At 39.6% G+C, this 27,640-nt stretch overlaps 1 protein-coding gene across 2 annotated transcripts; it reads right to left on the reverse strand.

The window, feature by feature from the left end:
• Positions 1-507: 507 nt before the first annotated feature.
• On the reverse strand, positions 508-20,905 carry PARL (presenilin associated rhomboid like). Of its 2 annotated transcripts, XM_081329263.1 has the most exons (11): positions 20,755-20,825; positions 18,080-18,245; positions 16,215-16,355; positions 12,110-12,158; positions 11,059-11,131; positions 9,841-9,936; positions 6,995-7,144; positions 3,080-3,150; positions 2,057-2,158; positions 1,249-1,346; positions 508-1,043 (listed from the first exon to the last, which is right to left on the reverse strand). In XM_081329263.1, the coding sequence occupies exons 3-11, from the start codon at positions 16,313-16,315 to the stop codon at positions 947-949; spliced, it is 837 nt and encodes a 278-aa protein (XP_081185389.1). In that variant the 5' UTR covers positions 16,316-16,355; positions 18,080-18,245; positions 20,755-20,825; the 3' UTR covers positions 508-946. The 2 variants fall into 2 exon arrangements, with proteins under 2 accessions (XP_081185389.1, XP_081185388.1); XM_081329262.1 differs by lacking the exon at positions 11,059-11,131 and having other exon boundaries at positions 20,755-20,905.
• Positions 20,906-27,640: the final 6,735 nt, after the last annotated feature.

The following is a 27,640-nucleotide window of genomic DNA, read 5'->3' on the forward strand; positions in this document are numbered from 1 at the left end:
TCCAGAGGGCAAGAGCAGTGACAAAGAAAGCACACTTCTTTGGTTCCATAAGATGACAATGGTTGAGGGAACCTGGAGTGCATCATCTTTACTTGAATATGCCAGGCAGATATGGAGATAGATACCACACAGATAAAAAGACCCTGTGCCATGAAGGGCTTTAGAAGTAACAAGCACGTTGAATTGCACCTCAGAAACCAAGTGGCAACCCATGCAACTTGCTTGGCTGCAACTCAAGGGCATAACGAGAAGTGCCCACTACTGCTTGGACCGCTGCATTCTGAAACAGCTACAGCTTCTGGATAGTTTTCAAGGGCAGGCCCATGTAAAACAAATCACAACAATCTAGTTACGATGTGACCATCAGTCAGGGAAAGACTACACAGTATGAATCTGTGCAAAGGCCCCTCCTGACCAATGTAGCTGCTGCTCATTGAGCAGCAGCTACAAGGGAGATACAAAATCATAATGTCTGAGAAGACCGTCTGTATGTATCTATTCATATTAAATACAGATAGCTGAAGAATGAAAATGTACCTTTAAAAGTGGTATTGGGATTCCTGCTTTAGGAATTATTGTCCTATTTTCATTTAAAGCTTGTAAGCCGCCCTGAGTCTTTGGAGAAGGGCGGGATATAAATGGAATTAAAATAAAATAAAAAAATAAAAATAAAGATGAGTTAATCAGGCAATTGATCCAATTTTAATTCGGTTCTAAGATACCTCAAAAAAGGCTACAATCTTACTCAATACAGCAGTAAGACACACGTTTTTGTTTCAGATATACCATTTTATTTACCAAGATATTTATTTTCATTGTGGGGCTAGAATTACAGTCTGAGTACTTAGTATGTAGTTATGATTTCATCAATACACTATCTTGTCTCCAATACTTGTGCTCATTTCAATGCAAATATATTCTGAAATGCAGCCGCCAAGAGTCCGCTTCATTTATTTGGCCTCCATGTCTTCACTGTATGCCATGCTTTCACCACTGGTTCTCTATTATTCCATATTAGTTTATTCCCATACATTACATACCATCTTGAAAGAAACAAACAAAAGAAAATTTTCACAAAATATATTAGAGAGATAACAACTGCTTATAGACAAAGGTACTTACATGACTAAAATTAATTCTTAAAAGCAATGTCAGACCCAAGAAAAGGACAATTTATAGGATCTTTTTGAACACAAGAAAAATGCCCACGATATGTCATGTTTATCACAAAATAATATGAATACTTACATGCCAAACAGAACTCCTCCAAGATGTGATGCATGGTCAAAAAACCTCCAACCCAAAATAAGTCCTACACTGTCCAATGCAATAACAGCTTTTAAAGCCTAGAAATGAGTAAACAATTTATTGGTAAAGTGCAATAAATAGCAAAGCTATTAGTCATAAACATATCAGAAACATTTATCCTATACTCATAAATAACATTTGCTATGCAGTCAACAGTATAATGATCAAATGTACAGATACTAAATACCGATTTGAATATACATTTTTTTCTACAGCTCAGCCTGTTCCTAATATGCAAAGTAGAAATGTCATTATGTATAGCATAAATAAAAAGAAAATCAGGTCATTTCAGCAGCTCTTCCTGAAGATTAGATTACCTAGGTACCTGGGCTACTTTAGGCCAATTGAAACTAGTAATTCCAAGACTAAAGCAGAAAGGGAAGTGGAGTACAGAGCAAACAAGAAAAAAGTGCTTCTTGTAAACTAGTGGAACATCTACAACTACTGGTACAGCTACAACCTATGTAAAGTAGGCTTCTGATTCTCAAATCAATATGTATCTTGACACTTTTAATAACATCCCTTTGGAATTTGACTTATTTATTAATACACAAAGAATCCAAAGTTTCATCTTAAGAAATTCACAGGGTAAACAAAAGCCACACTGCTCCGTATTGTCTGTCACCTAGATTTAAATGAAACTTTCAAACTGTATCAATTTTGAAATAGAACAAAGCACAGAAAATTGCTCAGGTATATATTACAATAGGTAAAAAAAGTTTCTAATTCATTATTCAAAGCTACTTACATTTCCAGCAGTAAATGTGAACATTGGAAGAAATATTATAGCTAGCTTGGCTTCTGGTATCTTTGTACATACTGCTCCAAGGACAGCCATTATAGCCCCTGACTAAAATTACATAAAAAGGAGATAAATATTCTTAACATTTGGGGCTATTTTTTGTACCAAAGTGCAATTGCATAAAAATTCTTTTTCACCTTTTTCAAAAGCCAAAGACAGGATGCTTAAGAATTTAGCTATACAGTCGATACCTCACATACTAACAGCTACTTTAAAATACTTTTCTGTGGGATAATCCTTATGAATATCATTTTATGCCTATAGATCAGGGCTTCCTTTAGATATCTCTAGAAAGCTACAATTAAGTATTAGCTCTTTTATTGGAACCAGTCCAGATAATTCAGAGGGACTAAATTCAAACAAAATAGTTTGATGTGTGAAAGGCATGGACTTGAAACTGGAAGACTGTGAGTTCCACTTCTGCCTTAAGCATGAAGCCAATGTGGTCAAGCTCTAGGAAGAAAAGAATGGCAAACGACTTTTGAAGTCTTTCCAAGAAAATGACATAGACTCATCGAGGGAGCACCCAGGAGTCAGGACTAATCTGAAGATATTTACCCCCTGCCCCAATCAGGTAATTAATAGAGAGGACCAAGCAGATAGCTGTAATAGTAAGCAAAATTAGTTACAATTGCAAATAAATTCAAAGTAATCAACTTTTAAATAAGCAAAGTAGCATGGTTCATGTCCCAAGATTATTGCAAGATTGAACTGTCAAAAAAACTGAAACAGGTACATTTTTTATCAAATAGCTCATCTAAATAACTGATATAGACAAAATATTTAACCTAAAAAAATCCTACTTCTTGCTAGAGTGCAGATTATTGAAAAATTTCAACATTAGAATATTATGCTAAATTTCACTGTAGCTCTTTAAAAATATATCTTAACTTCTGTTAAAGCAAAATACAGTAGGCTCCAAAATGTATCTAATATTCATCTATTTTATAGATATTTAATAGCACTTACAGCTCCGAGTGATGGTCCAAACTTCCCAGTGGCCATTTTACAGACATAACTGACAAATGTGGAAAAAACCCCTAAAAAGATTTTTTTAAAAACAGAAGCATAAATTCAATGAATTTAATTTAATTTAATTTAATAATATTTATATACCGCCCTTCTCCCTGAGGACTCAGGGCGGTTCACAGGGCAGAATAAAATACTAAATACAAACATTAAAAAGAGATTAAATGATTGCCCAAGTTAAAACAATTGGAATACAATTCTAAAACCCCAAGATAAAATTAAGACACCAAAAATAAAAAAAACCCCACCAATCCCCATCAGGCTAGGCCGGCTTGTACAAACAGAAACGTCTTAAGATCGCGACGAAAGGAGCGAAGATCGGGCGCCATCCGGAGCTCTACCTGTAGCTGATTCCACAGCTCCGGAGCGCCCACAGAGAAGGAGCTCCCCCTGGGGGCCACCAATCGACATTCTCTGATCGGTGGCACCCTGAGGAGGCCCTCTCTGTGGGAACGCACAGGGCGCAGGGAGCTTGATGCCGGCAGCAGATGTTCCCTAAGGTACTCCGGCCCCATGCCATGGAGGGCTTTGAACACCGTTACCAGTACCTTGAATCTCACCCGGAAGACAACTGGCAACCAATGCAGCTCACGGAGCAGAGGTGTAACATGGGAGTATCGGGAGACTCCCAACACAACTCTCGCGGCTGCATTCTGTACCAGTTGGAGCTTCCGGGTGGTCCTCAAGGGCAGCCCCATGTAGAGAGCGTTGCAGTAGTCCAGACGAGAGGACACGAGCGCATGAGTGACCGTGCACAAATCATCCCGGCTAAGATAGGGCCGCAACTGGCGCACCAGGCGAACCTGGGCGAAGGCCCCCCTAGTCACAGCTCCTATATGGTCTTCCAAGGTGAGCCGTGAATCTAGGAGGACTCCCAAGTTGCGAGCCCTATCTACGGGGGGTAATAGTTCACCCCCCATAGCCAGAGGTGGAATGTCCGAATAAACCCGGGATGAAGGTATGCAAAGCCACTCAGTCTTGTCGGGGTTGAGTTGAAGTCTGTTCCTCCCCATCCAGACCCGAACCGCCTCCAGGCAACGGGACATCACGTTGAGGGCATCACTGGGGTGGTTTGGGGTCGAAAGGAAAAGTTGGGTATCATCAGCGTACTGATGATACCCAACTCCAAAGCCACGAATGATCTCACCCAGCGGTTTCATGTAGATGTTGAACAGGAGAGGCGAGAGGACCGACCCCTGAGGAACTCCACAAATGAGAGACCTCGCGGTCGACCTCTGCCCTCCTGCCAACACCGACTGCGAACGTCCCTGGAGATAGGAGGAGAACCACTGTAAGACTGTGCCTCCCACTCCCAGCCCCCTGAGACGCCGCAGCAAGATACCATGGTCGATGGTATCGAAAGCCGCCGAGAGGTCTAATAGGACTAGAACAGAGGAATATCCCCTGTCCCGAGCCCTCCAGAGATCATTCACCAGCGCGACCAATGCCGTCTCCGTGCTGTGCCCGGGCCTGAAACCCGATTGGTACGGGTCTAGATAATCCGCTTCATCCAGGACCAGAGGGAGCTGATGCACCACCACACTCTCAACAACCTTCGCAAGAAAGCGAAGGTTGGAGACAGGACGAAAGTTGTTCAATACAGCTGGGTCCAAGGCAGGCTTCTTGAGGAGAGGCCTCACCACCGCCTCCTTCAAGACGGCGGGGAAGCTACCCTCACTCAGAGAAGCCGATATAACTGCCTGGAACCAGCTGCGTGTCCTCTCCCGGGCTGCATAGACCAGCCAGGAAGGGCACGGGTCCAATAAACATGTGGTGGTGCTCAGCCTCCCCATGATCCTGTCCACTTCCTCCGGAGTCACAGAATCAAACTCCTCCCAGGTGATATCGACAAGACCGCCCGTGTCCTGATCGTCAGACTCTGCCCAGTCAGAGTCCAGACCGGTCCGAATCCGAGCGATTTTGTCCGACAGATGTTGGTTAAACTCCTCGGCACGACCCTGCAAGGGATCCTCCCTCACCTCCTGATTTAGGAGGGAGCGAGTCACCCTAAACAGGGCGGCCGGGCGATTATCTGCGGACGCGATAAGGGTGGCGAAGTGGTTAGACCTCGCCTCCCTTATCGCAGCGAGATAAGACCTAATGTAGGCTCTTAGTCGCAATCGGTCGGATTCGGATCGGCTGGACCTCCAACCGCTCTCTAGGCCCCGTCTCCGATGCTTCATCTCCCGGAGCTCCGCAGAGAACCATGGAGCTCGACGGGATCTGCACCGGGTCAGGGGCCGCAGGGGTACAACTCGGTCAAGAGCCTCAGTGGCCGTCCTTTCCCAGGCTTCCACTAAGGCATCTGCCGAGCTGTGAGCAAGGGAGGCAGGTGGGGACCCCAGCGCCGCCTGGAACCTCTGGGGATCCATTAAGCGTCTGGGGCGGTACCATTTAATTGGTTCCAAACACCCACGGCGGGGGGTGGCAAAACGGAAGACCAGCCGCAGGAGATGATGATCGGTCCATGACAGGGGCATAATAATTGGAGAGCCCCCACCAAGATCATCTAACCACCGTCCAGATAAGAAAACTAGGTCAAGGGTGTGGCCTCCCTCATGAGTCGGTCCTGAAATTACTTGCGTCAGGTCCATGGCCGTCATGGAAGCCATGAACTCCCGAGCCAACTCAGATGATCCTCCCAGCGATGGTAGATTGAAGTCCCCCAAAACTATAAGTTTCGGGAACTCAACCACCAGCCCAGAGAGGACATCGAGCAGCTCAGGCAGGGCTGCTGCTGCGTGACTAGGCGAAAGGTACACCAGCAGCAAGCCCAACTGCGCACCAGGGCCGCATCTCAAAAAGAGAGACTCACACCCGACTATCTGGGGAACGGTGGCCTCCCGTGGACACAAGGTCTCCCTCATAACAACAGCCACTCCCCCACCCCTACCCTGAGCCCGAGGCCGGTGCAGCACCCGGAAACCTGGTGGGCAAAGATCAACCAGAGGAATGCCGCCCTCTGGGCCCAACCAAGTTTCCGTGATGCAAGCCAGGTCCGCCTGCTCACCCTCGACCAAGTCACGGACGAGAGGAGCCTTGTTGACGACCGACCTGGCATTCAAGTACACCAGCCGGAGCTCAGGAGGCTGCACGTCCTCACTCCCGGGACCTCGGGGCGGAACCAGAGGGTCGGAGTGCCTCACCGCTTGTAAGCAGCGGAGAGGCCTTCCCTGAGATCGATACGGCCCTCTGTTCCTGCACCTGCTGCCATTCCCTATCGTCGTGGGGATGGATAGTCCCACGACTGGCCCTGGAGCCCCAGAAGCGACCGACCCCCGCTCCTCCCCCCTGCGATCCGCCTCAGCACTGGCCTGAACAGAGGTTGTTGGACTGCCCCCCTCGTCCGAACAACCAAGAGAAGAACCCTCCCTCCTCCCTAGCCCCCAAAAAAATTTCGACAAAAAACAAACCAGGGACCTCTTGTTAGGTTTACGTCGGAGGCCCATACCACAGTCATAAAAAATATTTTTGCTTTACTGTCTATTTCACTTGTTTAACAAAATACATTTGTTATCTGTTGAGTTTATTTGCTGCCTATCTTTTTGTGGGGCTACAGTAGGCGGCTTATAACGATAAAAAAGGGAAGAAAATGAAAGGAGTGTAAACAGAACAGAATAATAGAAAATAAATAATGAAAAAGAAAATGAGAATACATCAATACGATAACCAAAAATGAGTGCTTTTATTTTCTTTCTATGGATTAAGTAAATAATTACTAGGTTCACACACTGTGATAAATTAAGCTTAGTGTACTCTCTGAAGCCAACCACTGCAACTCGAAGGCAAGTTCAAAAATACATGAACAATTAAAAAAACAATATGAAAGGCAGAGTAGGATTTGAGGTTTATTACCTGCAGAAAGGTATACTGCCATGAATTGCTCACGTCCCAGAATTGAAACTATGCTGGTAGAGAAGCTCCATAAAACGTACATGTTGGCTACCATATGTAGTAATGAGAAATGACTAAAGGTGGATAGCAACATGGGAAAACACAAAACTCCTACATTAAGAAAGGAAAAATGTTTAGATAGTTCAAGCATTTTATTTCTAGATATTTATAAGTTGAACTGTTTAGAAACTGGGCAAGAGAGAGCAGACTTGCTATGACTCAGTTTTCAATATTCAGCTGTACACATTTTTTAAAAAAATTAGTAGCACAGATGCTAGTGATCAGAATTAGACTCCAGCATCAAGAGAACAGTTCCCCTATTAAAAGATAGCACACACATTTGGTTACAATATACCTCTTACAATACATTGATAGAAGAATTTTCTCAGCACTCTGAATTTGGTATATTAATATTGTCAGAATGCAGGTCATTAATATTTATCCCCGGAAGCTGTAAAAGACCATTTTTTAAGTTTTGTGGAGTTTTAATGAGCAACATATTAATTACAATTAACGGATCTGCCCACAAGGTAATAACTATATACTACTTAACTTCAAACAGTACCAACTCTAAAAAATGAAATATAGTAGCATGATTCCTCATCTCCAATTATGAGTGAGTTTCCTTGGGCCTCAGAATCTCAGAAGAGTTATCCCTTTAGCTCAGAGATGTCAAACACAAGGCCCGGGCGCCGGATCCGGCCCGCGAAGTGGTTTCATGTGGCCCGCGAAGGCATCCTGGAAACAGTGAGGGAACGGCCCCCACTGCCTTGGCCCTGGCCCAGAGACCCTCCTTCTGCCAGAGACCCTCAGATCTGTCCCACTCCTGCCCAGGCCCCCATAGGCACCCTTGATGCGAACGATGTAGAGCTGGCCACGCCCACCCAGTAGGCCATTCACACTCTAGCCACGCCCACCCAGTAGGCCACACCCACCCTGGCCATACCCACCTGGCCCCTTGAGGGCAACTGCAATGCTGATGCGGCCCTCAATGAAATGTGAGTTTGACACCCCTGCTTTAGCTCTTGCTCATTAGCCTAGTGAATTTTATCAATGCAATCAGTTTGTATTGGAACAGATCCTATGATACTTTTTCTCTGTTTCCAAGATGACATATCAGTATTAAGGTTTTGGCGACATTCCCCTCCATTTCCTAGAAGATTCTTAATAGGTTGTTACTACTTTTGCTCTTTCATCCTCACAATGGAGACATGCAGCTGCAGCCAAAATTGTCTCTAGTAACTTATTTTAGGAAAAATTCTCAAATAAAACATCAACTGAATACCAAAAATAAATAAGAGAAGAGGAAGATGGGATTGAGAGGGCAGAGTCTGGTTGTTTACATCTGCCTCCTCAATTTGCAGCCATATCAACCACTTTTAGTTGATCTCGTATTGTGCTTCCTTACGAAGGGCTCTGTGCAAAAGTGCCATCATTTACTAGCTGAATTGAGTCCGGTTAAGGATAAAGATTTTTGCAAATGTGACAGCTTTCTGCAACCTAAAGTTTTTCAGATGTTTGTACATCTATTCTTAGAATTTTTTGAAATAGCTAAGCAGACAGGTAAACTTGGGATTTCAAACACCTAGAAGGTACCCAGCTTAGAAAAAGGCTGCATAATATTTTTTTTGACAATTTAGTACTTTATCAAAAGCTCTCAATTTGAATCCCCAACATCTAATATAGCTGTCAGAAATCTTGGTGCTGCCCTAAGAGACGTTCAATAAATGTTAAGATAGAAAGTTATGATTAGCGGATGTCCCCATACATTTTCTTATTCTCTTGGATTCCATAATTCTGATCATCATCAGTCATGCTACTCCAGAAGGATGGGAGACACAAATATTCTGATCAATAGTTTTTCACTTGTCTTTAAAATATAGTGTTTTTCAATTAAATTATATAAGTTACATCCTGGCTCCAGTCATTACTTTTAAGTGTGTGACCATGACATGGCACTCAAAGACAAAATATAACTTCCCGTTGAAAGAAGTTGGACACCCCTATTTTACTTGAAAGAGATAAAAATGTATTTGGATTTATGGCTGAGAGGTAGGAAAGAAGGTGCCTGATTAAATCTCTGCTATAAATCCAAACTACCTGCATCCTAGGCATTTGGGATTTCTGCCATAAAACCTTTTATTACAGGAAAGTGAATTGGGCTTGGATCTTTTTAGAACAGTTTTTCTTTGAATATTCATTCAAAAATACAAAATGAAACATAAACCCACAAATAATAGCAAAAAATGGAATGAAGAATTTATGACAAATGATTACAAAACAAGATTTACTTCTACAACACAGTTTAAAAATATTTATACTCAGGTGGGTGTTTTAAAACAAATAAAGGAAGCAAATCAACAAATATTAACCTCAGCAGGAAAGTTGGAAATAACATTTTATTGAAACTACCGGTATTCTAAAACATTTAAAGGTGAAGAGCTTTTTTAACTCAACAGCTGGGACTGCTATCAAAGTTATGTTCACATTTTGTTAGAGTACACCAAACACATGCAATTTATCTTAGTAACCTTAAATTTAATTTAAATAATTACCTTTAATTAATTCAAAAGTAAATTATTTCAAAAAATCTTCATTTATCTTATATTGTCTACATTAGAAATTTATTAGGGGCAAGAAAAAACATATTATGTAGGATACATATGATAAGACTGAAGATAAATTATCTCATATTGTACACAAAAGGAAACCAGATTATTTCTGTGACTCAAACTGAATATGATTCCAATTAAAAATTCAAGCCAGCAAAAATCTATACAATTTTTCATGCATTATATTATACTCACGAGAAGCTGGGTTAGATGTGAAATATGTGACCATTATCCGGCTCAAAGTAGGTATTCGCCATAAGCAGAATACAAATACATTTGCAGCTATAATACCTGGGAATTTAATAAAAGAAAAAATTAGTGATTAAAAAGGAAAATGCTTCATTTTTTAGTGTTTATAAAGCCAAAAGTAAGTTATTGCAAATATAAGCCAGAACATAATTATTTCATATTATGCAGTAATTACATAACGTGAAAAGTCATTTTAAATATGAAATCACCCTAAATCAGGCTGTCATTCTCCTTCACTTAATAAATAAGTAATTTTAATCCTTATTCATATACCCATAAGGTAATTATTTTACAACACTACTTGAGTAATAGACCATACAGAAAATACTAAGGAATTCCCGTACATTCCTACTTTTATTTCTACTAATTGTTGGAACAGTGGGGTAATGAAAAGACTGCAATGAAACTCTTATTTTGGCTTAGCATATCTAGAAATGGGTGCATCACAGAGAAACAAGTTTTGAATCAACTATTTCAAATGGGCTCACTCGTCTAAAATCCAGGACCCATGATTCCCATGGGATTAAAATTTAGCAAATCTGTGGCTGCTTCAGTACTGTTGCACCACTGCAGTCAACCACAGTCACGTGATCGCCATTTCCAACATACCCTGCTTCCTACAAGGTTGCTCCTGTTCCCACTGCTTTCTGTTTCTGTTTAGGTAAAGAAGTATCTCTGAAACAACTCACTGGCAGAGTGAGCGCCTGTTACTCGTCCCAGCTTCTGCCAACCTAGCAGTTCGAAAGCACGTAAAAATGCAAGTAGAAAAATAGGGACCACTACGGTGGGAAGGTAACAGCGTTCCGTGCGCCTTTGGCGTCTAGTCATGCCGGCCACATGACCACGGAGATGTCCTCGGACAAGCGCTGGCTCTTCGGCTTTGAAACGGAGATGAGCACCGGCCCCTAGAGTCGGAAACGACTAGCACGCATGTGCGGGGGAACCTTTACCTTTACCTTTATTCCCCTTCCTAAAATATGCAACAGATGCTTATTTCACTCATACCATATTTATCCAAAAGGAAAATTCTTTGAAAATATCCAAAGGACAGACAGAAATGAAATACAAATAATAAAAAAAATCATGTGCAATACCCATCTTCTCCAATTTGTTATTTTAGAATTGCCAAATCTACTGAAAACAATCCTGTAGATTTTTTCCCACCTGTCCAATAAATCTGTGCATTTGGTACTCTTGTATACAGATATGGCACATATATGTGTGTGTAGAAATCACACTGGAAAAGGGGGCAGAAAAATAAAAAGTATACTGAATTAATAGCAAGTAATTGAAACATTGACTGAAGAATAGAAAATATATATATAAAATCTCTTATAGATAAAAAAGCATCCTTAAACACAAGTCCTTCTCCAGTAGAAACAGAAGGAAAGTAAGACAAGATGAAAGAAAACTGCATTGAGAAGAAAATAAAACTGGATGAAAGAAGTACTGACTAGGCCAGGGGTAGGCAACCTCGGCTCTTTTAAGACTCATGGACTTCAACTCCCAGAATTCCTGATCCAGTTGGCTCAGGAATTCTGGGAGTTGAAGTCCATGAGTCATAAAAGAGCCAAGGTTGCCTACCCCTGGACTAGGCCTTACAAAGAGGGTTACATTTATTAAGCAAGCAACCCACATAAAATAATGACTACTCTTTGGGGAAATCTTCAGAGGTAGCCAGATTTTTGCAGCCATTTGATCTCATCTTTCTGAACTAATTTCTGTTCATGTAAAGGAAGAGAATGATGCAAGTCATAGGTAACTATCTGGGAAAAAGACATGTCTTCCTATGGATAAATATGATATATATTGACATACAGTTAATCAAATGAATTTCTAGCAACATGCTAATACACACTACTTTCTATGTAAGTAAAGTAATTGTGATAAAAATGACATCTTGTGTGAAATAGCCTGAATCATCTACAGTAAGAAAGAGGAATAGGCCAATGTTATCAATTCTATAGATGGAATAAGTTTAACAAAATGTTAAAATGTCCCATTAATGTCCCATTAAAAACTGCTAATCTAATAGTTAACTACTGTATCATTAGAACAGAGTAAATTACATGGAGAATGAAAATATATCCTGGACATGACTGCCTTATGTGTATTAATTTGTAAGCATGGTATGAAAGCCATCCAGTAACATACTGTACCTGTTTGCCTCATTTCTCTTCCTGAGAATGTCTAATACTTGTAAGCTAACACAAACCTGACACAGCCCGTTGCCCGTTGCTAAGACTGTTCCACCAAAGATTAATCTGAAAGAAAACCAGCAACGTTATTATTCTGATACTTCAATAAAACAGCCTTCCCAAATCTAATAACCTCCTGATCAACTGGATTACAGCAAGTAATGATTATAAGGAAGCTGATATTATGAAAAGTATTAGGCTGTAATATATACAGACAGTATTTCAAAACAGTTTAAATTTAATTAACCTCATGCAAGTTTTTCAAATAAATATTTAAGAAATTAAGCTTTTAAACAAAATGAACTCTTATTATAGTACATACCCAAGTAAAGGATAATTTCATTTTTAAAAGTCAGTCATATTTCAAAAATTACCACAATGTATCTTTTTCCACAGGTGTATAAAATAACAAACAAATCTACTCCAATTCTTCCTTAGTAATATGACCATTTTAAAAAGAAATAGCAAGTGCTTGAACTAACCACCCAAAATAAACTTCAACCTCTCACATTCTGATACATTATCAGTTCATCAACTCTATTATTGTAATGGGATAAGAGAATCAAGAATCAACACTGACAACTTGCTTCCTAATTTACCAACACACCATTTTCTTAATAAAACTTAAAAAGGAAAAAAAACCTTAGGTATATACTTCTAAAGATCTCTTGTAGGATATCTATTTGAGGGAGATGGGCAATTCAGAAACGAGAAAAATAAATAAAATATGTACTACTTCTTGAATATTGATCGGCCCACACAAAGGGAAATGGGCCCCAAAATTCAGCACCGAATTTTTATAATGCTATCTTATTAAAGGATGGAACCTTCATCTCCATGAAGAATCTTTTGGAAATACTTTTGCTGAAGGAACATTTCTCCACTGAATTTTGTGAGTGGAACTTTCTTCCTCAGTTTCACATTACACTAGACTACCTCAACTAGGAAAGTCCCCTAACTGAAGGAGAAATCCTGGTCGAGCCAGAAGGACTAAAACATGATGTAATAAATGTAATGACTTATATATTTTTGATATGTAATAATTCATGTAACAAATTTAAAATGCTGTGTATGTGCATTTGCACATATGTAGAGATATATCTAAATGAATCATGGTTTGCATAGTAACCATTTTTTCTGAATATGACTGGCTGAGCATGAAACGTGAACACTGGAGGTTTTTAAGAAGAGATTGGACAGCCATTTGTCTGAAATGGTATAGGGTTTCCTGCCTGAGCAGGGGGTTGGACTACTAGAAGGTACCTTCCAACTTTATTATTGTAAAACTTTTATTCATAAAACATGAAACTCAGTCAACTGAACACTCAAATTGACTGGCACTAATGGTTGACACGGGTTGCTGCCAGCATCCTAGGTATCAACCAGGTAACTCCTTAAAATGTAAGATGTTTTCAGTAGTGCAGTTTTTTGTAGCTTTGCTCAAGTTATTGCAGGAAGCTGCAATTTCTTGATGTGTTTTGCAAAGTTTTTGGACATAGTTCCCAGTGCCCGATGACAATGGGTATCACTGTTACACGTTTCATCCATAATCGCGCAGTTTCGATGGCCAGGTCGTGGTATTTCGTAATTTTTTCCAGTTTTCTTCGACTCTGGCATCTCCTGGTACAGCGATATCAATCAACTGTACGCTTCGGTTCTCTATGACTGCGATATCTGGTGTCTTGTGTTCCAAATGGCGATCTGTCTGTATTTGGAAGTCCCACAAGATCTTCAGCCTCTCATTCTCAACAACTTTTTACACCCTATATTCCCACGACTTTTTGGACACAGGCAAGTTGTATTTTTTACACAATGCCCAGTGGATTAGTTTAGCAACTCGGTCATGTCTAGTTTTGTAATCAGTTTGCGCAATTTTGCTGCACTCACATATTAAATGTGAAACAGTTTCAATTTTGTCATTGCAAAGTCAGCAATTTGGATTGTCAGTACATTTTTGTATCTTCGCTTTCATGACATTAGTTTGCAGTGCTTGTTCTTAAGCAGCCAGTATTAAGCCTTCCGTTTCTTTCTTGATGGTTCCCACCTTAAGCCATGCCCATGTCAAGTTGTTATATTTGCCTTCAATGTTTTTCAAATGCTGCCCATTCAAACCTTTGGTTTTCCATCTATTTCAGACATGTCAAATACAAGGCCCGGGGGCTGGATCCGGCCCACGAAGCCGTTTCATGTGGCCCGCGAAGCCACCTGGAAACAGTGAGGGAATGGCCCCCACTGCCTTGGCCCTGGCCCAGAGACCCTCCTCCTGCCAGAGACCCTCAGATCTGTCCCACTCCTGCCCAGGCCCCCATAGGCACCCTTGATGCAAACGATGTAGAGCTGGCCACGCCCACCCAGTAGGCCATACGCACTCCAGCCACGCCCACCCTGGCCATACCCACCCGGCCCCCTGAGGGCAACCGCAATGCTGATGCGGCCCTCAATGAAATTGAGTTTGACACCCCTGATCTATTTAATCTGTCATCCAGCCGTTTTTCCTTATATTCTGCGTTTCTGTTATTTTTATAATGCTCTGTTTTTACAGCCTGCAGCAATTTTTCTGTACTTTGATTTACATAGTCATTCAAACTTCGTTTTTCTTCTTCTACAGTTTGGTGGATTTGCAGTAGCCATCTGCCCTCTATTCTTCTTGGCAGGTACAATCTGTCTATGTCACTTCGTGGATGTAGAGTGTGGTGCATATTCAAAAGTCTACGTGTTTTCCGGTCTAGGTGTTCCAATTCAGCCAAAGTCCAGTTGATAATTCCAGCTGGGTAGCATATCACTGGGACTGCCCATGTATTAATGGCTTTAATTATATTTCCAGCGTTCAGCTTTGATTTTAGTATTTTGCAGACTCTCCTGATGTATTTCTTTTGTGTTGACTCTTTGACTTTTCCATTCAAGATGTTATCTGCTTCCAATATGCCTAGGTATTTGTAACCATTATCCTTTGCTAGTGCTTTCATAATACTTACCAGTTCTATTCCTTCTATTTTTCCCACTTTTCCTCGCTGCATGGATAATATAGCACATTTTCCAAGTCCAAAGTCCATTCTGATGTCGATGCTAAACAGTTGAACTGTGTTGAGTATTGATTCAAGTTCAGTGTGGCTTTTTGCATACAGTTTTAAGTCATCCATGTATAGTAGATGGTTTATCTTGCCATGCTGGCTTGAGATGTGGTATCCCAGTTTTGTGCTTCATAATATTGTCAATGGAATTAATGCGATGTTGAACAGTAGTGGTGAAAGTGAGTGCCCTTGGAAGATTCCTCATCTGATGTTGATTTCACCAATGTTCTCCCCATTTGCTGTTAGAACTGTTTTCCATTTTTTGCATATTTGCTTTCAAAAATGTACAGATGTTTTTGCTGGTTCATCTGTACATTTTTGAAAGCAAATATGCAAAAATGGAAAACAGTTATTACTACTAACTACTACTACTACTATTAAATAAGAAGCAAAGCAACAGAAAATATGCAAAAGGAGGACAGCCTAATGGGATATGAAAAAATAACAGAGGAAATCTTTGGGTCACCAGACATAACAGTCACTTTCACCTACATTCTTCCTGCAGGCTTTTTTCTCAATCCACCTCGTATTTATTTTTGTGATTTGTAACTACAAGAGAAATTGTAATGGAGAACCTAGAACTAGTATAAAATAAAACCACCATATTACTTTACCAATATATTGCAGTCATATCCAATATTCCGATGGCTGAACTAGTTCTCGCTTTTTAAAATACATTTTTCCATCACTCAATACAAGCATGCTAATGCCCCACAATCTTAATATTAAAATACTTTATATTTTCCTCACGTTGACCCTTGAAATGTTAAGCCACTTAACATTTTCTGAATATTATTGCACAAGAGGAAAAATTAAGAATGCATCTGCAATAATAACTGTATTCTTAATAACATTAATAGCAATATTCTATTATAGCTTTTCCAAATCCAACACCCTTCAGATGTATTAGGCTACCTATGATAATCCATAGCTATTTTGGCTGGAGAATTAATTATCTTGAAATATGTTGAATCATAACTGCATAATACAAAACATGCCTGCCTTAATGAACAGGAAGAAACAATTAAAATATAAAGTAAAATGTTTCTACCTGTTTTCTGAAGTGGAGTCCTTTCTGTGGTTGTATTCTATCCAGCCAATCTGCTTGAGCATTTTCAAAATAGTTTTGGAACTTGGTTCTGAGATGTTCATATTGCCAAATAGCAGCTGTTCCAAAAGCACAGCCTGAAAACTAAAGAATGTTGGGAATATGTTTAATCAAAATTTCAGACAAAACATGATTCACTAAGATGGAGACAATAGTAGATATACTAATACTACAATGGAAATATTCCAATTAAGCTATAAAAGACTTTTATCTAATTGCATTGTAACATCTACAATCAAGGACTAATACATGAACTCTGAATTCAAATAATTGCCTTTAGACTGAAAGTACAAGCCTGTGACTTTCACATTTGAATATCTGAAAATGCACCTACATTGTACATACTACTGCAGTAGACTGTCTAAACAAGCATTATCTTCTGTAGAAATTCTGCAGCATATTATTTGCTACATAGTTTTGTTAATACAAACTACATTCTATAGTGACAGAAAATTTGTGAACCCTTCATACCATCTGTAGTTCTGTTTTACTGTAACCTACAATGTATTTAGAAACTCGTGAAAGTTTCATTAATAAAAAAGCTCTGGTTAAAAACATAACAGTTCAAATGGTGTATATTTCATATTTTTATTGAACATATTGAGCTAATGTTCATTGGTCATGTTGGGAAATATGTGCAATAAGGGGTATGCTGAAAGAGATGTTGCAATCAATCAGACAAAAAACCCAAGATTCTGTTGGAAATGTTCCAAACAATTAAGTAGTTATTTTCATGTTTGGTGGTCCTGTAATAAGACGCAAAAGTATTGGCAAAGGATATGGATATGGTTAGAAGAAATATCAGGACGGAGAGTAGATTATAGACCAGAATTTTTCCTACTAGGCATAACAACAGAGAAACATACCAAAGAAGAGTTATATATAATGATACACATCATCATAGCAGCGGGAATGACGTTCGCCCAGAAATGGAAAAATAGTGAAATACCTGACGAGAATGAAGTGATAAATAAAATTTGGGCGAGCGCAGAAATGGACAAGTTAACTTTGGAAATAAAAAATAAAGATCAGATTACTACAAAATTTGGAATAAGTTTTACCTATGGTGAGAACAGAAAGGAAGGTCTCAATAGAAATATACAGGATGCTGATTTCACATACTAGGATAAAGTGGTCGATAAGATTGAATATTGTATAACTGTATATAAATATGTACATAAAGTGTATATATGTATATAAAACACAAAAATGATGTAAGACAAGAAGGAATGTCAGACCATTAACACCTTGTCCAAAGTTTTAAATAATAAAATTTGCAATAAAAATGTAAAAAACCCCCAAGATTCAATGAAATGTATTATGTCACATGACAACAATCCTAAACATCAAAAGAATGCTTTTAGAATATATTTTTTTTATTTCCAAATGGATCAAACCCCTAAATTTAGCCCAATTGAAATGTTGCTACATATGACCAAGTAGTTCATTTACAAAAGCAGAAAAATATCAATGAGTTTGTGCATAATTTATCAATGATTCAGGAAAGGTTTGGTGAAGTCACTGCTGCTACAGGAGATGTTACTAAATCTAAAGCTTCATAAACTTCCAACAAGGACAATGGTAGTTGGTTCATGGTATTGAAAAAAGACAAGACACAGTACCATTTTAAGGTTTCTGTTTAACCCTAAGCTCTTTACCTATTAATAGAACTTGATTAAGCTTGGTTGACATTGTAACTCACAGCACTACAGGATTACAGATATTTCTAAATGGTTCACAAATATACATTCACTGGAACTACATGAAATTATCCACTATACTACATGAAATTATCAACAAATTATTACCCCAATTGTAAAGAAGAAAGGTTTTACTAGCTTCTTTAGTGAACGAGAAGATTCATGAAAATCCAGGTCCTTAACTGGAGGAGTCAAACTGCTTTTGTGTAGCTTAGTGCCAGTTTTCAGTGCTGGTCTTCTGAATCCATTTTTTGGTTGTGTAAACAGAATAGACCTGTTGAAAGAATATGTTTTAATCATAAAATTAAGTTATCCTGTGGAAAGAAGGAGGTGAATAAATATGATAAATATAAATAATAATAGTAAAATAATAAAAGACTTTAATCATAAAATATTTTGAAATGTTTCCAGCTTGCAAAGAAATACTAGTTTCTGATAATCAGATGTAAAATCAAACTTCTATTTCTACTGTAACTTTATTATAATGCAAAATCAGAATGTACATTCTAGATGGACAGGCAATGATTGTACAAGGAAATTATTAGAATAAAAAAGCCTAATACTACCTTATTTGTCCTATTATGTAAATAATTATACATTATTTTTGCTTATATTCTACCTCAGGGGTCCAGCAATAAAAATCGATACATGCAGAATGATTTTCAGTGAAACCTCATGCACAAAGAATTAAAAATGAAACTTATAAAAAGCCAGTTGCTTGTTACAACTCATCTGCTATGTAACTTCTCTAAATTCATGTTCTACCATCCAGCACTACTACTCTTCAGAAGAAACCTTCAGATATTAGAATTTTTCACTACTTACTTAGAATGAAAACTATTTCCTCTGGTTGAGCAATTTGCAAATTTATTATTTAAATACTCATTTGATTATGTGTAAACAGATGTTCATATAGGTAGCCAAATGTTTAATTAAATGACTCATTAAAACAATAATAAAATGTTCATAAGTATGACTGAATGCATGATTACTTTCCATGTTAATGAAATGCAGCAGTTCTAAATAAGTATAAGCAATTTCTACATAAGTATAAGAGACACTGGGTATTGTATTACATAAGAGACTACAAGGGTAACTCAAGTGAATAACTGACAATTCCTTCTCACAAACTGTTATCTGAAATTCATTCACTACATCAGAATTTATGTAGCTTTTTGCAGTTGGAAAAACTGGTTTGTGTATGTTCCTCTTTATCCATATTCATTTTTTTATTGCAATAGATTTGAGCTTGTCATGCTTTTTGATCTTTGAATATCTCTTTATATTATTTTAAATGCTAAATATCATCACAATCATTATCACTATTCCAATCAACAATAAACAGTGGAACAATCAAATTTAGAAGTGTTTTAAGTCCTGCTTTATGCAGCTTAAAACTGCTATTGATGAAAGAAATCCAGAAATTTTTGGAAAGAAAGAACTCTTAGTATTTCTTTTTTTTTCATATGCCTCATCAGACTTTTCTCCCACATGCATTTTTACACTGCTCATCTGGACCTAGAAGTTTTAAGAGGAGAAAAATAGGAGCTGGGAGAGAATACAGTCCTAAAGCATCTAACAAAGCATTGGCTTCAAGCTCAACCACACCCCATAGTACCAACATTGTCTGGAACCAGCTTCAGAAAAAGGGAACCACACCATAACATCCTGCCTTCTACTCCTAACCTCCTTAATCAGCCCAGAAGGATACCACAACTGATAGTATCACTGAAAGATCAAGGACAGCAGGATGGATATGCTACCCCATTCTGAGCCCACTAGAGGTTATTGGCAAGTGTGGTCAATGTCATTTCAGTATTACAGCCAATCCTAAATCTTGATAGAAATGGTCCAAATAACTTTTGGGGAAAATAGAAGGAAGGAATAATGTTCACTGCCTTAATTTACCTACAAAGTAATAAAGGCGGGATAAAAAAATAATTCAAAATAAATCTTCATATGTGTAGCAAAGGCTTTAATCCAATAATTACTTCAAAAGAGCTTCACACATCAGCTTTTTCAAACGTTACATATTTAAATATTATGAATCATAACATAACGGTGTAAATTATAGATTGATTTATGTTTGTTTTAAATATTAGCAGTTATCCACAACTGGAAAAAAAACCAAAGACACTATGCCCTTAAGGAGAAGAAATTATTACAAAAGTGAAAACGTTCCGTTAGGCTGCCTATTACTGTCACCGATTCAAAAACTAAAACATCCCCACCACCAGTGCTTTTTTTGTAAAAGAAAAAGGTGCCGGAACTCCGTTCTGAGCATTCTATGACAAAAAAAGCCCTGCCCACCCCAAATGATTTTTATGGCGAGACATACTGCTCTTAGCCAAGGACAGAAAAGGACTTTACTGCGGTTTTCCCCTCGTATAGTCTTTATGACAAATTAACTCCACTTTTTCCACCATTTCAATTTCCAAGAGTAGCCATCCAAATTTTTGTTTCTTTTCTTTTCTATACTGCCCAGTATAGGATGATGCTGAAGTTTGCAGCAGTATTGCAACTCCTCCTTCTATTCGACTACGCTCTCTCAATGCCCTTCAGTGGCTACGTCCACACGACCATCTTATTCATCATTAATTATGGTTTGTAAATTAATCAAATACTTGGGCTCGCATGGCACGCGCTTAACACGGGATTCAAGCTAGGCGGAAATATGGATAGCTAACTTGTCATGCAGAGGGCTGCACGAACGCTTAGGTAGTAATACCTTTTCCGTCCACTATTAACTCTATTTTGCACGGAGATACGTTATACCGTCTTACCTGCGGGCCCACGGTCCACCACCCCATAACTCTTGCTTCACCCAGACACGGGTATAGCACTTCAACCCCATTTTCTTCACCTTCCCAAAGTAATAGTTCCGGGTCAGCAGCCACAATCATCTACCATCTTGAAGCCGCTGCCCTTACTCATTTGAGGGCGTCGTGTTGGAGAAAGGAAACAAGAAGGCTCCTATAGCTTTTATCTAGCGTATGAGTGGGAAGGGATAGTATTAGTTCCACCTCCACAATAAAGTGGTTGGTTTCCGGTGTCTCTTCAAAGGCCAAAGGACTTGTTGGCTCCTCGCCTCCCGGCAGCGTTCCGCTCTAGTCTTTAAGCGCCATTTTAAAACAATTGAGGTCATTCTTCCATTTTATTAAGTTTATTTCCGCACATCTCAAAAGTGCGGAACTGCAAACGGTGACTTTGCCCTTGTAAAAGGGGTGTTTAGGGAGAGGGTGTTAATTGAAATGTTCGTTTCTCCCATATAGATACTATAATAAACGGAAAGAAGACTGAAAGTGCGTTCATTAATGTTGGAAAGAGCAATAAGAAGCAGAAATGGGAGCAGCTGCTGCAAATAAGTAATTGCCAGTAGCATCCGCTCTGAAGAGTGATTACTGTGGCCAACAATGCCCTGGAAGCAGCCGTAAAAACATCTCTATTAAAACGGGTTTGTGGAATTGTGTATTCCAAGAGGAAATGCACTATTCAGTATCTACTGTTTCATTTTGCCCATATAAACATAAGTTCTTAAACAGATAATCTCGTGAAGATGTTTGAAGCAGGGCTTCTGAATTTAGGATTTCAGCATCTTTTCACAGGCATGTGGTATGCAAACTGAACAATTTTGGAAGGTGCACAGATGAAAATAAAATGTTTTGAAATTGTTTTTTCTCAAAAAAAATAAACCTCAGTCTTCCAGAAATTAAGCTAACTGTGGAATCTTTGATGCTATCTACAGACCAATCAGTTTAACATCAATACCTGGGAAGATCCTAGAAAAGATAATAATAAAAAAACAGATCTGTGAACAACTAGAAGCAAACAAAGTTATAACTAGTAGCCAGCACAGGTTTGTTAAAAACATCATGCCAAACCAATCTTATTTCATTCTTCGACAAAGTTACTAAACTAATAGACCAGCGAAATACTGTGGATGTAGTATACTTAGACTTCAGTAAGGCATTTGATAAAGTAGACCACAACCTACTCCTTGGTAAACTAGAAAAAGCTGGAATAGACAACATCACCATCAGATGGATCTGTAGCTGGCTAGCAAACCGTACTCAAAGAGTAGTCCTCAATGGCGCTACATCCTGTGGGAAGTCAGCTCCCCAGAGAAGGAAATATTAAAAGAGCAAAAAAAAATATTTCTTCAAAAGATATTGAAGGGATTTTATTGTGCTTATGATTTTAGTACAAGGTTGACATTAGCAGCTATTTTATATAGTAACCATTAGTAACCATTTTATATTGATATTTGTATTGTTATTTTATAATCATTATTTTGTAGTCAGATGCTTTATGTATTTTGGAAAAGTAAAAGCCTCATGTTAAAGGGGAGGGGGGAAAGGAGGTGTGGTGGAGCCTGGGTTGCTGTGTATGAGTCATCATCTAGGAATTATTTTTCTGTACCTTTTGGATCCTAGTACCAAGACCAGATCTCTTTGTTCTGAAGGGGTATAAAAGGTGGAAGACATCTTTCCTGGTTGTTGCCTTCATCTCTCTACCAGCCACGAAGAGAGATGTGGCCACCCAACTCTATTCTGATCAAAATAAAAGTTGTTTGCTTGTGAAACCTCGGCTCAGGAGTTTCTTTTGGCTCTTTTAAATTCCTGAGTAATGTTGGGGTAATAGTGAGGCTAAGTGTAAAACCTTACATCCTGGCGCTCAAATGTGGGGCAAGCTTCAAAGGCTCCCCCCACATCTGGAGATACCTGTTAGGATCCCAAAGAAGCTTTCATTTCTCAGCGGGAGGAAACCGACAGTGACTGAAGTGTGAGTCTTAGAGCGCTCCTGGGCATTTGACCTAGAAGACTCTTATGCTTCATCTTTGCCAGTGGATCCATGTCTGAGGAACCTGAACGCCCTAATTCAACGAGGTTTCATGCTTCTCCACTGATCGGAGAAATTGCAACAGGCGCCTTGGTGAGTAAAAGAGATAAAAAAGCTTTGGAAATCCTGGAATAAGGCAGGAGGTTGATCGCTCCAACTTTGTCCTCTAGAGATAAGCATAAAAATAAATGAATATATGAGTAAGAAAAGAGGAAGCCAAGAAACTGCCTTTTAATACAGGATAGAGAGTGATTTAAGGAAAGTAATTGAATTGGCATGTAATTTTTTTGCAGAGGTTTTGGTAATTTTGAAATAAGATAGGGGGCTGATCTCGACTAATCCTCCAGAGAAAAATTAATTACTAAATTACAAATTAATTAAGTGAAGAGAGGAAGCCAAGAAACTATCTTGGAAAAAAAATATTGCCTTCATCTCTCTACCAGCCACGAAGAGAGATATGGCCACCCAACTCTATTTTGATCAAAATAAAAGTTGTTTGCTTGTGAAACCTTGGCTCAGGAGTTTCTTTTGGCTCTTTTAAATTCCTGAGTAATGCTGGGGCAATTGTGTGGCTAAGTGTAAAACCTTACAATATTGAAGAACCAGAAAAGCATGCCCAGTTTGCTTAATAGCCTCAGCTCTCCCTCCTCCAAGCTCTGTACAGATGCAGATGTAGGAGGCCCAGACTAGAAGCTTAGGAAGACAAAGACCTAAAATCTACATACTCCCCCCAAACTCTAAGACAGAACATAATAGGGTTAACCCACAGATGCCAAAGGGCAAACCCAGACTCACCTCAGAATACGTGACACAGGAAATACAAAGCCTGAAACAGGAAATAACTCCAAACAAAAGGCTCAAGAGGGTATAAAAATCCACTCTCTACATGTGCTCAGTCCTTTTTCTGCTAGAACCATCTTTCTGTCAGGCTTTCCTTTTCAATAAACTGCAACCTTCTTTCTAAAGCAGTCGCCGTGTTGTTTATTCTCGGCTTGGATGAATCATGATGAAGACTTTAGTTTCAACAATCCACATGGAGAGAAGTAAGCAGAGGGGTACCACAAAGTTCCGTCTTAAGCCCAGTACTCTTCAATATTTTCATCAATGACTTCATCAATGACGAGGGAATTGAACGGGAACTCATTAAATTTGCAGATGACACCAAACTGGTAGGAGTAGCCAACACCCCAGAAGACAAACTCAGGACCCAAAAAGAGCTTGACAAATTTGAACAATGGGCCCTATCCAACAAAATGAGTTTCAATGTGGAGAAAAGCAAAGTTTTACATTTAGGCAGGAAAAATCAAAGGTACAAGTACAGATTGGGCAAGACCTAGCTTAAAAACAGTAACTGTGAGAGGGATCTTGGAATCCTAGTGGACGATCACTTAACCATGAGCCAGCAATGTGCAGCAGCAGACAAAAAAGCTAATACAATCCTGGGTTGTATAAACAAAGCCATAGAATCAAGATCATGCAAGGTATTAGTACCGCTTTATAAAACACTAGTAAGATCACACCTGGAATACTGCAGCCAATTTTGGTCACCATATCACAAAAAAGATGTTGAGAGTTTGGAAAAAAATCAGAGAAGAGCAACTAAGATGATCAAAGGCCTGGAGACTAAAACAAACAAAGAACGGCTGCAGGATTTAGGTTTGGCTAATCTAAAGAAAAGAAGAAATAGATGAGACATGATAGCAATATTCCAGTATTTGAGGGGCTACCACAAAGAAGAGGGGTTCACATTATTCACCAAAGCACCAGAGGGCAGGACAAGAATTAACAGTTGGAAACTGATCAAAGAGAGAAGCAACCCAGAATTAAGGAGAAACTCCCTGACAGTGAGGACAATTAAACAGTGGAACAGCTTGCCTCCAGAAATCATGGGTGCTCCCTCACTGGAGATTTTAAAGAAGAGGCTAGGCAGTCACTTGTCTGAGATGGTGTAGGTTCTCCTGCTTGAGCGGGGGCTGGACTAGAAGACCTCCAAGGTCCCTTCCAGCTCTATTCTATTCATATCTGAGCTTGGTTATTTGCTTGCAGATGTTCCATACCCAACTATATAGCAACATCTATACAAGTAAATGTCGAGCTTGCTCCCTGTTATATACAGTAGCTTGCTCTGCCATTAGTAGTTTGTATACAGAAGTTTGCCATTAAGTTAACTTTATAGCTGATCCCAGAGATTAGAGCAAAATGATCAAATTAAGTATGTATAAAAGTATACATTTTTGTACATTCTAGTGACTAAATGTCACCATTCTGTGACACTTGGCACTCAAACTTTTTTTTTGGGTTGCGGACCTGACCGTTTTGGATAATGTCCTCATATATAGTCCTTAGAAACCAAAACTTGGTGTACCCTTCACTTAGGAAGTAATCGTAATTACTTAAAATTAATAAGGAAATATGAGGCAAAATTCTTAAACATTTTAAGGTTTTTTCTATACACCTAAGGGTGTATGTAGACCTCCAAGTCAAGACAAGCATCTCTGAGGATTCCCCTAGTTTTGAGAGACTTAAGGCAGAGGTCCCCAACCTTTTGGGCACCAGGGACTGGTTCTGTGGAGAAAGGTTTTTCCAACGACTGGACTGCATGGTTTTGTGTTCTGCCTGCATACCATGGATGGGGCTTTGCTTATTTGTGCGGACCTGTTGCTGGCATGCTGCGGCCCAGTACCGGTCCACAGACTGGGGCTTGAGGACACCTGACTTAAGGCACCAAGCCCCCTCTCCAAGTCGTAAAAATTTGGGGTGAGTAGGAAGGAAAAAGGAAACAGGAGGGTCACATAGCCACTTCTCACTGCAGCAGTCTTGGGCCTGAGACATTTGTGCAGTCCAGATATAGTTTGCCTACTTTATCTCCCCTTCTTTTTCAAGGAAGGAGGAAAATGGAAGAAGATTGCAGTCAAGAGCAGTTAATGGGTAGGGGAGAGCCAGTTTAGTCTAGTGATTAAGGTGCTGGCCTAGAAACCAGGAGACTGTGAATTCTAGTCCTGTCTTAGGCATGAAACCTAGCTGCCCAGTTACTCTCTCAGTCCAACTATTCACATGTTCCCTTTTTGCTTCTCTCAAGCTCTTCTGCTACAGTTCCTATCAGTACCCTGCATTTGAGCTATCATATCTAAGTTGCAAAAATCTGAATACTGTAGCTACTACATATGGCTGCAAAGAAATTCAAAAAACTCTAGCTCTTTGCTGCCATTTAGTACAGGAAGTCTTTGACTTACCACAACTGGGACCAGAATTTTTTTTGCTAGGAAAGAGAGTTGTTAAGTGAATCTTGCAAAATCTTACCACCTTTTTTGCTACAGTTGTTAAGTGAATCACTTGATCATTAAGCAAATCTGGCTTCCCCATTGATTTTGCTTGTTGTGAGCTGGCTGGGAAGGTTGCAAATGATGATCACGTGACCCTGGTACACTGCAACTGTCATAAATACATGCTGGTTGCTAAGCATCCAAATTTTGATTGTGTGATGCTACAGTAATTGTAAGTGTAAGGACTAGTTGTAAGTCACTTTTCAGTGTTGTTGTAACTTTGAATGGTTGCTAAACAAATGGTTGTAAATCAGCCTGCAGCTGTCCAGATTTTTTCAGTCCATATCTGGTAGCTCTATCCTGAATGATCAGGTTTATTGAAGATTTGGGACAAGGAATGAATTAGCAGGGAAAAGTCACTAGAATCCAAAAAGCCTGGAGACTAAAACATATGAAGAATGGTTGCAGGATCTGGGTTTGGCTAGTCTAGAGAAAAGAATGACTAGGGATGACATGATAGCAGTATTCTGGTATTTAAGAGGTTGCCACAAAGAGGAAGGGGTCAACTTATTTACCAAAGCACCAGAAGGCAAGACAAGAAACAATGGATGGAAACTAATAAAGAAGAGAAGCAACTGGAACTAAGGAGAAACTTCCTAACAGTGATGAAAATTAATCAGTAGAACCACTTGCTGTCAGAAGTTGTAGGTGTTTCATCACTGAATCTTTTAAAGAAGAGACCGGATAGTCACTTGTTTGAAATGGTATAGGATTTCTTGCTTGAGCAGGAGGTTGGACTAGAACAGGGCTTTTCAACCAGTGGTACGGGTACCACCTGTGGTACATTGGCACCTGGCAGGTGGTACGCGACCATCCTAGAAAAGTGGTAGCGGGGGAGGGGAATGAGCTGAACTGGTGGCAGCACCGCACAAGCCTGAGCGACAGATGACTGGAGTTGCAGGGCTGTCAGGGCTCAGTGGAAGCGCCAGGATCAGCGCCAGGCTCCAGCTGGAGCTCGTCACTGATCCTGGCACTTCTGAGCCCAGAAGAAGCGCCGATCAGCTGCAATGTTGCAGCATCTCCAGGGTCTTGTGATATACATTCAGATGCTTGGCAACTGATTCATATTTATGATGGTCACAGTGTCCCAGGTCATGTGAAGCGACCAAAACCTGCTGCAACCACCCAGAAGACAGAAGGAATAAAAACCAAACATGCCCCCCACCCCCGCTGCCAATCCTCAACAGAAATGCTCACAACAATGAAAACCTCGGACAGGTGGAAGAGCACTGCCGGGTGGGCAGGCAGGTGTCTTGCTCGGCTGTGGCTTGGGGGGGCACTTTTTTCAGTGCCATTGTAACTTCGAACAGTCATTAAGCAAACTGTTGTAAGTCGAAGATTACCTGTACGTCATCACTTTATTCCTTCTTTTTTTTTGGCCATCACGTTTTTGACATCTTGCTAGGCGATTGGTGGTAGTCGGATGTTGCCATATCCTAAAAGTGGTACAATGGGTGAAAAAGTTGAAAAGCCCTGGACTAGAAGACCTCCAAGGTTCCTTCCAGCT

Source organism: Vipera berus (genome assembly GCF_964194415.1).
Source record: "Vipera berus genome assembly, chromosome: 5".
NCBI lineage: Eukaryota > Metazoa > Chordata > Lepidosauria > Squamata > Viperidae > Vipera > Vipera berus.

What these genes read in the sequence shown, in the direction of transcription:
- PARL (XM_081329262.1), bottom strand. Translation starts at nt 20,825, where the DNA reads ATGGGGTTGAAGTGCTATACCCGTGTCTGGGTGAAGCAAGAGTTATGG. An exon ending in CACATCTAACCCAGCTTCTC is followed by an intron (nt 7,145 to 9,840) that starts GTGAGTATAATA and finishes TTCTTAATGTAG; the next exon opens with GAGTTTTGTGTTTTCCCATG. An exon ending in TTGGACCATCACTCGGAGCT is followed by an intron (nt 2,159 to 3,079) that starts GTAAGTGCTATT and finishes ATGTAATTTTAG; the next exon opens with TCAGGGGCTATAATGGCTGT.